Source organism: Engystomops pustulosus, chromosome 6 (assembly GCF_040894005.1).
Source record: "Engystomops pustulosus chromosome 6, aEngPut4.maternal, whole genome shotgun sequence".
Classification (NCBI taxonomy): Eukaryota; Metazoa; Chordata; class Amphibia; order Anura; family Leptodactylidae; genus Engystomops; species Engystomops pustulosus.
Window position 1 is genome coordinate 69,645,695 of NC_092416.1, and position 14,163 is coordinate 69,659,857.

Sequence of the window (14,163 nt, forward strand, 5' to 3'; positions counted from 1 at the left end):
GGGCAGGCAAGGGTGAACTATGCTCAAGTTATCATCCAATTGTATTCCTTCATGTGAAATGGAGTGTGATTGGAGAGTGAGCCACCACCTGACCAGGGAATGACAAAACCCCTGGACAGGAAGGGGCAAGTGCTTACCAGCCACCTCTTACCAGAGAGGTCATTTCTTGGAATCAAGCACCTGACATAGGGGCATCTCTTTATTACCAGCTCTCCCTAGAGAGCACACCTTGCAGATTGTCAGTGTCCAGAGAGATAGTGTGATGCACACCTTCAGTGCTACACACAGAACACCCAGGACAAAGCTGCAGCTTCCATATCTGGACAAAGCTACATCCCAGCCTGCACCTACTACCAGGCTGTTGAATCTATTCCTGAGGATCACTCTCCATGACCACTCCAGTAATCCAGAATCTCCAACAATCCGGCATCTGTAACAAGAACATTTGGCCCTTTGCCTGCAGTTGTTCTAATAAATAACCATGAATTATTTTGCACAACATTGCCTCCGTCTGTTCCCTGGATATGGCTGTAAAATTAAGGGCTCCCCATCCATTACCCCGGGACTCTTACTACAGACACAAGAAGGGGTTGTCCCAGGGAGATCCAGTACATCAGCCTCTCCCTCCATCTTTCTTGCAAACACCACCTGCTGGAGACCTGCCAGGCTGTAGGACAGCCCTCCGGTCCCCATACCAAGCACCATGACACCAGCGTGCCCTAGGCCCCAACCACTCCGGTATTCTGGGCCCCCGGCTGCCTCCAGGCCCAAAGAAAAGGCTAGGTCCCAGTGAAGGATGTTGCAGTAGGTTTCCTTTAAACATTTATTGTAATTTTCCTTAAAGGGAACCTGTCACCAAGGAGTTGGGACCTTATTTTCACTAAAAACAGGTTGCAGGAGCCCATTACAGCTGCATTGCAAATGTGTATTTCGGCTAGCTGTATACGACTTACAATAAGTGGTGACAGCTGCACTGGTGCCTACATGTCTCTATATCTAATACAAATCACTAGTACAAATAACATTACAATATATATTTCATACTAAAACATATTTGCTTTATTACATAAGACTGATAAGAATCCAGTCATGCAACACAGATACAACATTTCCATTTATCTTTAGTTGATGATCACACTGCTGTTGCTCACTTGGATACCATAAGAGCCCTTCCAGTTCCGTGAGTCTTTTCCACCATGTGTGAACTTTACGAAGCGCACTCCGGGACCATATTTTTTGAAAGTATGGCTGACCTGCAGGATAATAAGAAAGTTAAGGATCCAAGTATCGGGGACAACAAAGCAACCCTAAAGTTGTGCTAAGAGCATTACAAAGTAAATAAAACCGGTGAAATTGAAGGAACAGCCATCTGCATGGTAGATTGACTGTAGAGCTTAACAAAGGGCCGGGGCCAATTTAGAGTGAGAAAAAAACACCTGACAGGTTTACGTTTACCAGCTAATATAATCCTAAAATGACCCAATCCTTTTTCATTTTTCCCATTTTATTTTCTATATACTTTCAAAATGCCATAATTTCTTTCATTTTACAGCAACGTATTATGGTTTGTTATTTTGTTTCTAATTATCCCTTCCAATGTATCCGGAAGCTGTACAGAAATTCAGTTTAATTGCTGTAAAAATGAAATTTTCTCATGCATTTGTTTTTACTTCTTTTACTGTGTGGTCCAAATGACACATCCCTTTTATTCTTTGGGTCACAGAGATGCCAAATGTGTAGAGGTTTATTATGTCTACATATACTTTGTCTATAAAGCTGTATACAGTTACATTTTTTGAAACATGAGGTAACATTTTAATTGATACCACTTTAGGAATTTTAGCCAAATATATATGCGTGGCAAAACAGTGGACATTTAGACATATCTTTCCATTTCGGCATTTACCACATGTTTTTAAAGATCAGGCATTTTGGGACATGGGAATACCTAGCATGTTTAGGATTTAGAAGTTAGAAAGTATTTTAGGTAATATGACAACAAGAAGAGTAGGAAGTGAAGGGGTACATTATGGTGGGGCGGCGAGGGGCACTCAATATATGGTAGACCAGGGGTGGGGTGGGGGTACAATGCAAGGAGGTTGCAATATGTGAGGATGCTGGGGGAGCTCAATGTGATGACAATATGAGAAAGATCTGGGGCTACAAAATTTGAGAGGGAAGTAATGTGGGTAGCTGGGAGAGGCACAATATGAAGAGGCCACAAAGAGCTTGGTGTGGCCACAATTTGAGGAGGAGATGAGGCTTGGGGGAGAAGGAACAAATAAAATGGGCCATTGTATGTAAAGGGCTAACAGAAAAGAGAGGGGTCTAAAGAAAAGGGGGAATTAGTGGGGGGACTAAATATAGTTGGATATTATAATAGGGCCATTTTATGTGCAGGTGTGACAGGAAGGAGGGCATTATATGCAAGTGGTTCACAGCAGGTGCTATTTTATATGTGGTGGAATAATGCATTTAGATGGCCAAGAGGGGTGAGATATAATAGGATTGTAGTGAGAGGTGGGTTAATACTATATGGGAATACAAGGGGGCGGAGTGAGGGGCATGTTCAGGTTTCCAGATGCAGTTTTAGATGCATAAACCAAGGGGGAGGAGTAGCACCAAAATTATTTGTTCGCACCCTTTATGATTCGCTTCTGCTTTTGGCTTCACAAACTACAAGAAAAAGTCCTAAACATCTGGACACACTCTTACTATATCTTGGCCAGAAAGTAACATCTATTTCAGCCTTTAATGGTGCAGATTTCCCGTTTTGTTCACAGGCATTTTGAGAGTTATGCATGTAGAGACATTGACTGGCAAACAACACTGTTTGGAACCTCAGTGGAATCAGCATGTGTTTTAACATTGAGGTAATATTGGGTTTACGTTAACGGGATGTTAACACAATAGGAACGTAATATAAAGACAATGTGAAACCATTGTGTGAACACAGCCTCAGACAGTACTCTCATGGGGCCATGGGAACCACATCCATGTGTACAGTATTAGCCTCTAGAAATATATAGGAATGTGTGCTAGTTCTTCAAACAAAATACGTTTGTGTGCATGAGGTCTTAATAAATTCCCCCTCACATATCAGCCTCTCCTGCTGCTTTGTTTGATTAGAGCTGATCTTACCTGGTTCCAGTTAGCACCGTCCTTAGAGAGAATCTTGTACTTGATGCTGAATTCACCGATGACCTCACGGGTTTCAGATAACAGCTGTACCTGCAGCTCATATGAACTTTCACAATCAGCCCGTGTAGCATACCTGCAACCAAAAGTTTCTCAATATGTGGCCTTCATTACAGCTCAAAAGACAACCAACTGTCCCCAATTTGACAAAATATAAAATGCAATAATAGATCCCCAGATATGAGCTCAGCAGAGCTGCACCTATAGGAGCTGTACTTAAATAGTTGCCAATGGTGGCCATATACCACCCAGCTATCCTAGAAACAAATTCTCTTACCAGTCGCTGACCGCAATATTGGGTTGGGCATCCAGCACTTCCTTGGTATATCCTGCCTTGAGGAGATCAATCACTTGGGTTTTACTGCATTGCCTAAAATACAAAGATCATGTAAGGCTCCAAAACCTGGACACCATTACGATTTTACATGTCATGTCTGTTGTTATTAGGTTAGGTGAGAGTTAATTTTTTTAACCAGTATTAATAATATCAGTCAGACACTTACTGAAAAGATGCAATAAAAAACTTCATGGGATATGGATACTTTGGATGTTCGAAATCACTCTTTACTACCCATCCGTCTCCTCCATTCACAACATCTTGCCAATTATTCAGCCCCTCTATAGCAGATAATACACAATATAAGATACATAGCATTGAAGCATGTAGAGCAAAGCTTAACCCAAAATTGGGGCTCTTAGAAGCTGAGATATCTGGTGCAGCTTGCTGGGCACTTCACTAATAGCTGTGGGCAGGTGGCTGTATAGTAAGATGGACTCCACTATACACCTCTATGGATCTGAGGGTCTTTTTTAGTCTCCATGACAGCTCAAATATATAGCGACTATTTAGATTTTAACCCTTTTATGCATATTAATGTACATATGTATTTAGTTTATCCAAACATACATGATGATGATAGCTGAAAAAACTAATTCCGAGTTAGAATCTGCAATAGTCTTGGAATTCTGTATGCCAGTTACTCAGATATTTAACATGAGTAAATACAAATTTATAAAAAAACAAAGAATTGACTAAAATCTCAATAAAGTCTCAATTTGGATGTAGTTTAACAACCTATTTATGATAATTGAAGATGATCTTTCACCCTCTTTATCAACTTCAAAATGACAGGACCCGACAAACAACTTCTCACATTTCAGCTTGTACAAAGGGGTAGTGGGTGCTAGATGAAAAATATTGTTTTTGTTTTTAATATTTACCTTCTCCAGATGGGTTTTTGATGAGATTTTTCAGCATTTTTCGTTATTTATGGATGTAGTGTTTCTGAAAGAATTGGGTTTTCACATTATAAAGTGACAATAAACTTATTGTATTAGTGTAGATCCCAGTGAGGATTGGAAAAAGAGAGAAAAAACAAAAAAAATAAATATCCTGCACTGAATTGTTTTAGTAACATCTCTTTCTTTCTCTTATAGGCCAATTGTCCCCCAAACTTTTGGTAAAAAATGGTAAGGCAGATGTTACCCGGTTTTATATATTGATATGTTAAAACACATGGATAGCTACAACTATATTTGGATATTAAGGGTTTAAAACCGCATTTATGAGCTTGAATAAACATTTTTATTAACCCCCTTATCCAAGGTCTTATATTACACTATAAATAACTATTTGCCTCCTTATAAGGTCTTTAATCTGGCATGCATTAAATCAATACAAATGACATAGATCCCAACATTAAGAAGACTAAAGAAAATAAATATACATAAAAAGTTAAATATACACATGAAAACTGTTATAGATTTAATGGTAAGACTGCATCTACCATCCAGAAGTCTTACCTGTACACTGCTCTGATGATTGTGCCCTTGCTCTTGATGCCTTCCTTTGCTCTGGACCCTCTTTTATACATGTTTTAGCCATAGACTATAATATGGCCTGTCCTGATTGGTCACACCAATGGTGTACTTTCCGATGGAATGTGTCTATATAACCAAATAAGGAAAGTTGCTTTTGACATCCTATATTTTACATTTTATGGTTTTTCCCCCAGGCATTGTATGTTGGCGTTGTATACTTAGAATCTGATTTTCTGGATGATAATGATCAGCTTCCTGTGTATTCATTGCTTGACATCTCAACTTCCTCCAGTACCATACATGAAATACCCCAACATAACCATAGACATGAACATTGTGGTTCTAGTACAAGTAAATTCCTTTACAGATAGAATAAACCAATATCCATATATAAACTAATAAATCTACTCATAATCTCATGTCACCTTGAATGTATACAGCTAAATACATACTGATACATAACCATACAGTCAGGTTCTTTGTTATGTGACTTCTGTTTCCACTAGTATCTCCTGAGTCTCATGCCTCCAGGGTGAACACAGGAATGTCACAAAAATGTTAGAATGGTGGTAAACATGCAACTTTTGTTTCCCACCAGATTTGCTGGAAAAGTGACCCTTGATAAGATTCACCTTGTTATAAAATTTTATTTATATCAACCGATTGTGGCTATGGAAAATTCAAGAAATTGCCATACTTTACTTTAATAACTGATTATAATCTCTTCAATTAACATTTACAATCTTACTTTATGATGCTTATTATTTGTTTCAGGTACACTTAGGAACAAAAGAGTAGCAGTGTTTAGAACTAATGACTTTCAGGCTCCATATCTCACCATTTACTGCAGCTTTGAACATGACTCTCCTTTAATTTCATAGACAATCATCTTGGTTATAATGTAGTTTACCTATGCAGATACTTGTTTTGTAACTGAATTGTAAATAATTTGCTCCTGGTGGTGGGAAAATCATTTTTCTAATATATTATAAGAAAAATCTTTATTACCTTATATACTCGAGTATAAGCCTAGTTTTTCAGCACAAAAAATGTGCTGAAAACCCCAAACTCGGCTTATACTCGAGTCAAAAAAATAAATCAAAACTCGCCTTTCCGGCAGCCCCCGTAGATCTTCTGTGCGATCCATCCGCTACAATGGTATTGTTGTGCTGCACAACGGGGGGGGGGGTTATATACACTGGGGCAGGGCGTATCGGGCTAAATACACTGGGGAGGCTGTGACCAATGCATTTCCCACCCCCGGCTTATACTCGAGTCAATCGATTTTCCCATTTTTTTGGGTAAAATTAGGGGCCTCGGCTTATACTCGGGTCGGCTTATACTCGAGTATATACGGTAATTATTAATTAGGTATAAAAATAAAACTACTGCGAGTGCAAAGCCATGCCACACAATGGGGCAGATTTATCAAGCTGTCTAAATGTCATAATATTCTTATTTGCCCATGGCAACTAATCACAGCTCCCTTTTAAATTATTCAGGAGCACTGGTAAAATGAAAGCTGAGCTGTAATTGGTTGCCATGGGGAACTAAGAATATTCTGACTTTAAGACAGCTTGATAAATCTGGCCCCAATGTATAAAAAATCTAAAAAAAAATGAATGCAGAACATCACATTGTATGATTTTTTAATAATTCATTGACTTTTATTTGCATTATAAAGGTTTGATCCTATAAAAAAACAGATTGTTATATTTGGGGCATAAAAAAATTACAGAGGTCAGACGTTTCCTGTATGTCTTGACCAAGATTACACAAACTGCAGCAGGGATTTTGGCCCAGTCCTTCATACAGATCTTCTCCAGATCTTTCAGGTTTCAAGGCTGTTGCTTGGGCAACATTGTGTTTTAGCTACCTCCAAATATTTCTGATTGGGTTCAGGTCTTGAGACTGGCCAGACCACTTGAAAACCTTCAACTGCTTCATATGGAGCTGCAGCTTGCCCTGGCTGTGTGTTTAGGGTCATTGTCATACTGGAAGATCCAACCACAACCCATCTTCAATGTTCTTACTGAAAGAAGGAGGTTTTTGTCCAAAAACTTGCGATACACGGCCCTCCCATCCTCCCATCAATACAGTTATCCTGTCCCCTTTGCAGAAAAGCATCTCCAAAATATAATGTTTCAGTTGAAATGCACCTACAATAAAAATTACAGACTTCTCCATTCTTTGTAGGTGGGAAACTTGCAAAATCGGCCTGGGATCAAATGCTTATTTCTCCCACTGTATAACGGCATAGAATATTGGGGCTCATTTATTAAGGGCCCGAATCGCGCACTTTCATCGGGTTTCCCGACGATTTCCGATTTGCCCTGAATTGCCCCAGGATTTTGGCGCCCGCAATCTGATTTTGGCGCATCGGCGCCGGCTTTCACGTGACAGAAATCGAGGGACGTGGCCATCGGACAATCCAACGGATTCGGAAGAAAAGCGGAATTTAAAAAAGAATTTGTGTCACAAGATCAGCGCTTACATGCATCGGGGAGAAGAAGGTGAACTCCGAAAGACCTTGGCGCAACAGCGACACCTGGTGGATATCTGGCGCATGGACCTTAGTGAATCCCGGCAGACCCGAATCCTCATCTGAGAACGCACCGCTGGATCGCGACTGGACCGGGTAAGTAAATGTGCCCCATTGTATCAAAAAAGTGGCATGGAGGTGGTGAGAGGAATAAAAAAAAATTTAGTTCCTGTCTGTGCCCCTTTTATTCCTTGTACATCAAAAACCTAGAGTACTAAGCATGATAAATGCCCCCCCCCCATTGTGTATAAAACGATTCCATACCATTTACCAGTTCTATAGGACCCCATATTCTGTTGGTATTTACTAAGTATTTTCCTCATTATGTTAAATTTATTTCATATGCTAACCTAAAATGTATAGTTGATGGATGGAAAATCTTGTGCAAAGCTTTACTTTTACAAGTACCCTTTTCTTTTTCCCTCTATGTCATGAAGAAGGACATACCATACAGTGGGTACAGGAAGTATTAGGATTTATTTGCACATTCCACTTTGCACCCCATCTTGGTAGGAAAAACTGAATTGTAAATATTTTTGCAAATTTATTAAACAAAAAAAATATCACATGGTCAGAAGTATTCAGACCCTTTGTGGTGACACTCATATTTAACCCACATGCTGTCCATTTCCTTCTGATCCTCCTTGAGATGGTTTTGCTCTTCACTGGAGTCTAGCTGTGTTAATCAAACTGTTTGGACCTGAATAGGAAAGGCACACTTCTGTTAAGAAGACCACACAGCTCACAGTGCATGTCAGAGCACACAAGAATCATGAGGTCTAAGGAAATGCTCAAAGAAAATTGTGGGAAGGCACAGATCTGGTCAAGATTGCTAAATAATTTTTGTAGCACTCAAGGTTTCTAAGAGCACAGTGGCCTCCATATTCCTTAAATGGAAGAAGTTTGGGATGATCACAACGTTATCATGACCAGGTCGTCCAGCCAAATTAAGCATTCTCTTGGAGAAGAGCCTTGGTGAGAGAAGTAAAGAAGAACCCTAAGATCACTGTGATTGAGCTCCAGAGATGCAGTAGGGAGATCAGAGAAAGTTCCACAAAGTAAACTATCACTGCAGCCCTCTACTAGTCGTGGCTTTATGGCAGAGTGTGCCGAGAGAAGCCTCTTTTTAGTGCAAGACATATGAAAGCAGCATACAGTTTGCAAAAGAACACATGAAGGACTCCCAGACTATGATAAATAAGATTCTCTGGTCTGATGAGGGGAAGATTCAACTTTTTGGTGTTAATTCCAAGCGTCAATGTCATGGGTGCTCCTGTGATACCTGTTTCTGATCGTGGGAGCACCCGTGTTCCTCCATGTGCACCCGGTGTCCAGTGGAACTCACCTCTCCTGGCTCCAAAGGCAGTCTCTGCTGCTCCCGTGGTTCGGCGCAGGCGTCCCTGCATCCTAGGGCACGGGCGCGCCAGCTCGCAAATTTTTAAAGGGCCAGCGTGCCAATAATTGCTGCTGGCCTGACATAAATTCCTGCCCCTTCCTGTAACCCATGCCGGAGATTCAAGCCATCCCCTGAAGAGAAAGCTCCCCTGTTTATCCTGCGTTCCTGTGTATCCTGCTGTCCTGTGTGCCAGTCCGTTCCTGTGTTCCTGATCCATGTGCCAGTCCGTTCCTGTGTCTCTGATCCATGTGCCAGTCCGTTGGTGTGTTCCTGATCTGTGTGCAAGACCATCAGCAAGACCATCCCGCTTTGCGGCGGGCTCTGGTGAAGACCAGGTGCCACTTAGACTCCGGTCCCAGGTATCGGCTAGTACCATCTCCCACAGTGGTCCAGAGGGTCCACAGAATCACAATTCAGACAGGTAATTCCAAACACTGCTCCTAACCTGCCAAATACAATCCCAACAGTGAGGCTTCACATGTGGTATTAACACGTGCCCCCCATAGACCAAAGAGTATGCTGTGTTCAGAGATCACAGAGAGGATTTTGAAAAAAAAAAAAATTATTTGAAGATTTGGAGTATCCAGATCAAATCCTTGAAGTATAATATCAACATTTGAGGCAGAAAAATTACTGACCCATCATTAGTTTCTGTGGGGTATCCCTGACTGTTTAGGGTGGTTGTTTAAAGATTGGGGGGCCCTTGGTGGGGAGTATAGTTATTATAGATACAGTACAAGTAGGCACTTAATTGGAGAGGTGTGTTGCACTTAGGTAGTCCACTGCACTTTTGCTTACCACACAGTGCTGCTCCTTGCTCCATTACGATATATGGCTGTGCTTGTCCCCATCCACTTCCTCTCTACCCGCATCCTGTATGAGATGTCCTACCTCCATATCATCTTAGCATTGTTTATTGTTTCTGTTTAGTAATTTATTTCTCTTTTATTAGTCTCAATTTTACAAGTCACAGCTGGCAGGAGCTGGTGCTTGGTTGGCCGTGTTGTCAGTCAGGAGTCTGTCTGGGAACACAGCTTCCAGGCAGAAACTTTTTCAGCATTAACAACATGTTATCAGGTGTCTGATTAGGTTTGTTTGAGGAATTTAATGCCCTTCAGGACTAAGCCATTTGAGGCCAGCTTTTTTTTATATCTGCCCTGTATCACCATAAGTGGTTATAACTTTGAAACCCTTTAACATATCCAGGGGGTTTTGAGGTTGTTTTCTCATCACACATTGTACTTCAAATTAGTTTAAAAATGTGATTGATATATTTTGTGTTTAAATGGAAATTTGGCAAAAGTTTAAAAAAATTCTCCATATTTAAAGTTCTAAATCTTCTGCTTTTCAGGCAGATAGCGATACCACCCAAACAACTTCATAACTAACATTTCCCAAATGTCCACTTTATATTTGCATCGCTTTTTACACATCATCTCATTAATGTGGCTTGTTAGGAGGCTTAGAATATTGGGCGCAATTTTTCAAAATTTTATAAAAATTGTAAAAACCTACATTTATAGGGACTTTGAGAGGCCAGTAAATTATCCATTTATAGAATCTACACCCCTTAAGTTATGAAAAAACAACTTTAAGAAGTTTAACCCTTTAGGTGTTTCACAGGGGTTAAAATAAAACAGAGGTGGAATTTACAAATTTACAAACGGTCAAATCTTTAGACAATACATTCATTTTGGCCAAAACTGAAACATTCAGAAAGGATTAAATAATGATAAGCTCCACAAATTTTTCTTAACAAATTTCACAGGTTGTGAAATGTTTTTTTTTTTGTAATGCGGACATATGGGAGCTTATTTTTTGCGACGTGAGATCCACTTTTCAGATACATCATTTAGGGGTGTTTAATATCTCCATACCCAGCTCCATACACCAAATTCTGAAAAAGTTACGGGTGTCAGAATATGGCGATGCAAAGCATTTTTTTTTTTATTTCAAGGTTTTTGAATTTTTTTTTAAAGGTCTTAAGACATAACCAAATGATATAAATTTGGCATTTTTGCAATCGCAATAACCCAAAGAATAAAGGGAATATGTAATTTGGTCCGCACGTTGAAAGCCTTGAAAACAAAGCCCATCAGGAAATGGCACAATCGTGGTTTTTGGTATCGTTTTAAGTTTTTTTCAGTTTTCCAGAATATGGTACAGAATAATAAATGGTGCCACTAGAAAGAACAATTTGTCACACAGATAAAAGCCCTTAGATAGCTTTGTAAATGGATAATTAAAAAAGATATGACTGTGGAAAATGATTGTGCAAAATGCTAAAAAAAAACTTGGTTTTGATGGTTTATATAGAAGTGACTTTGTTACTTGTTCATCTCTGGTTTAGACCTGTTATCTCCATCATGGCTATTGCCACTCAGAATCATTAGCATTTCCTGGCTCCAGGGCAAATGCTTACCTATTGGAATTTGATTTCAACTCTGCTGTCTCACTACACAGACAGAAAAGGGTTCGGCAGAGCCCTCATTTTTACTTTATACCGATAGCATGGCTAAAAGATTCTTTGCACATTTGTGGTTAAATAGATAAAAGTTGTCCTTTGTAATTAAAAAGGATGATGACAATTGCAAGTTTTCAAGCCTACTTAGGTCTTTTGATCAGGCATGATGATGAGCCAAGTTATACAATATAAGCCAATAAAAGATATCAACAACTGAGGACTCTCAACTTTTATCTACTAGTAGCATGGTCACTTGACTTGACCTGTTTTGCCACTTCTAGTTGCTCCTGTAAAACTTGTAATGTACGTACAATATCATCTCTCATTACATTCCAACTAGTGCACTTTTCAATTGACAGTTTTCTGTTTGTACTTCTTTGAGTTCTGAACTGTTTGCCAAGGAATATTTTTTTTTTACTTGAGAGATCACCTGCTAAGATATCTTCAACATATTATCTGGATGATTTATTTTACCATTAATTGATGAGCATGCTGCAAAGATATTGGCCATTATTGGAGATGAGTTAATTTCTCAAATGACTAATTTGCATATTTTTCTCAAAATTACATTTTAACCAAATTACTTTGTTATGAATTATGCTATTTGAAAGCACTAGGAGAATGTATGTGCATTTATATAACTGTTTGTTATTGCAACATGCAGAGCTAGTAATTTCTGGTAGTGAAACAGTCATAGTGCTTCCAGTATACAATATTAGCAGAACCCCTAGTAGCGAATAGTGAAAGTGCCCCAGTAGACATTAGTGCCTGAGTGCCGAGGAGAAAAAAGTCAGGATTCCCCACATATCCAGTATTCATGGAGCTACCAGTAGCCAACAGTCACAGAGCACCCAGTAGCCAATAGTTACAGTTCCTCAGTAGTACACTAAGACTGAAAATAACTAGGCACCTGCAGGATATTAAGTTTGTATTAGGCACTGGCGTATTTTAAATGAAATAAGGGGGATGGTAGATGGTGACCCCTGAAACACACTAGGTGAGTCCAAAATTATGAATAGATTAAATAAAGGCCCAGTATCATATTTTATATGAAATAAAAGGGATGGTGACCCCAAAACAAACCAGGCAAGTATGAGATATTAAGTATAGATTAGACACAGACCCAGAAGCATATTGAAAAAGAATAAATGGCATAGTGACTAGTGATACCAAAAATAAACTAGGTAAATGCAAGATATTATTTATGGATTAAACTTGGGATCAGTGTTGTAATGGTGTAAACAAAATAATAGTAATAGGTAATAGTAACCCCATAAACAAATCAAGCAAGTGCAAGTGACAAGTAGCATATTTTAAATAAGACAAAAGGGATAGTAGCCCCCCTGAAAAAAAATAACCTTAGATTAAGGAGAGAGAATGTCATGGGGACTAGATTCGCAGCCAACTAGGCAAGTCTTTGTAGGAAAATTCCACTATCCTTTTCAAATCTGCTCCTATGAAACAGATATATCGACAGTGTAATTTTTATTTGGAAAGATGGAGAAGGTTGATTTATTGAGAATTGAGACCTTTTTCACTTGTGTGTTTCCATTTTTTACTCCACACCTTCAAACATCTATAACTTTTTTATTTTTCCATGTAAAGAGCTGTGTGATGAAATTGCACTTCATAGTAACGGTACTTAATATTCCATGCCATGTACCGAAAGCGGGAAAGAAAGTCCAAATGCAGTAAAATTGGTGAAAAAAGGCATTTCCCCTGTTTTCTTGTGGGCTTGGATTTTATGGCTTTCACTGAGCGCCCCCAAATGACATGTCTACTTTATTCTTTTCTATCATGGGGATAACAAATTTGTATAGGTTGTATAGGTTTCATACATCTACAAAAATTTATTTTTTTTATTTTGCCATCTTCTGGCGTTAATAACTTTTTCATACTTTGGTATACGGAGGGTGTCATTTTTTGCGACTTTTGATGACGTTTTCAATATTTTAGGACTGTACAGCCTTTTGATCACTTTTTATTTAATTTTTTTATATTTTTTAAAATCGAAAATAGTGCCATTTTCGACTTCGGGTGCTATTTTCCATTACGGGGTTAAACACCATGAAAAAAAAATTGTTATATTTTAATAGATCTGACATTTTGGGACGCAGCGATACCTAATGTTTTAATGATTTTTACTGTTTATTTACATTTATATTAATTACAGCGAGAGGGTGTGTGATAAGGATTTATATATATATATATATATATATATATATATATATTTTTTTTTTTTTAACTTTTTTTTTTTTAACTTTTTTTAATTTTTATTTTTACTATGTTTCAGATCCCCTGGGGAACTTTAACCCTAGGTTATCTGATTGATCCTACCATGTATAGCCATAGCTATATATACCATACATATAGCTCTCTCCACTCAGCCGCAGTCGACATGTGCCATACTATTACGTCACACGTCTGGAAGGGGATAATACATTAAGAACACACAAGTGAAATGGTGAAGTATATTGGCTTAAGATGAGTCAGCTTTAGAGGCTGCAGATGGACACCTTATCTTCAATTCTTTAGCACCTGGAAACATGCTTTTTGGTGTCATATTAAAGATAAGCAAATGGAGAGTTATATAGTGTTATCTGACCCATGAAGTCCCAAATAAATAAAAAAAAAAAATAATACACATATCTAACATGTTGCTACAAAACCTTAAAATATGCTTGGAGTGAAGTTTCTGTGGGATTGGTCATTAATATGAGGTAAGTGGGTGTACAAGACTTG

General features: G+C 38.7%; 1 protein-coding gene across 1 annotated transcript; it reads right to left on the reverse strand.

Moving 5' to 3' along the window:
• Positions 1 to 1,034: 1,034 nt before the first annotated feature.
• On the reverse strand, positions 1,035 to 5,151 carry LOC140065774 (F-box only protein 2-like). Its single transcript, XM_072113346.1, has 6 exons — positions 5,002 to 5,151; positions 4,420 to 4,483; positions 3,702 to 3,816; positions 3,476 to 3,568; positions 3,142 to 3,274; positions 1,035 to 1,253 (listed from the first exon to the last, which is right to left on the reverse strand). The coding sequence occupies exons 2-6, from the start codon at positions 4,454 to 4,456 to the stop codon at positions 1,122 to 1,124; spliced, it is 510 nt and encodes a 169-aa protein (XP_071969447.1). The 5' UTR covers positions 4,457 to 4,483; positions 5,002 to 5,151; the 3' UTR covers positions 1,035 to 1,121.
• Positions 5,152 to 14,163: the final 9,012 nt, after the last annotated feature.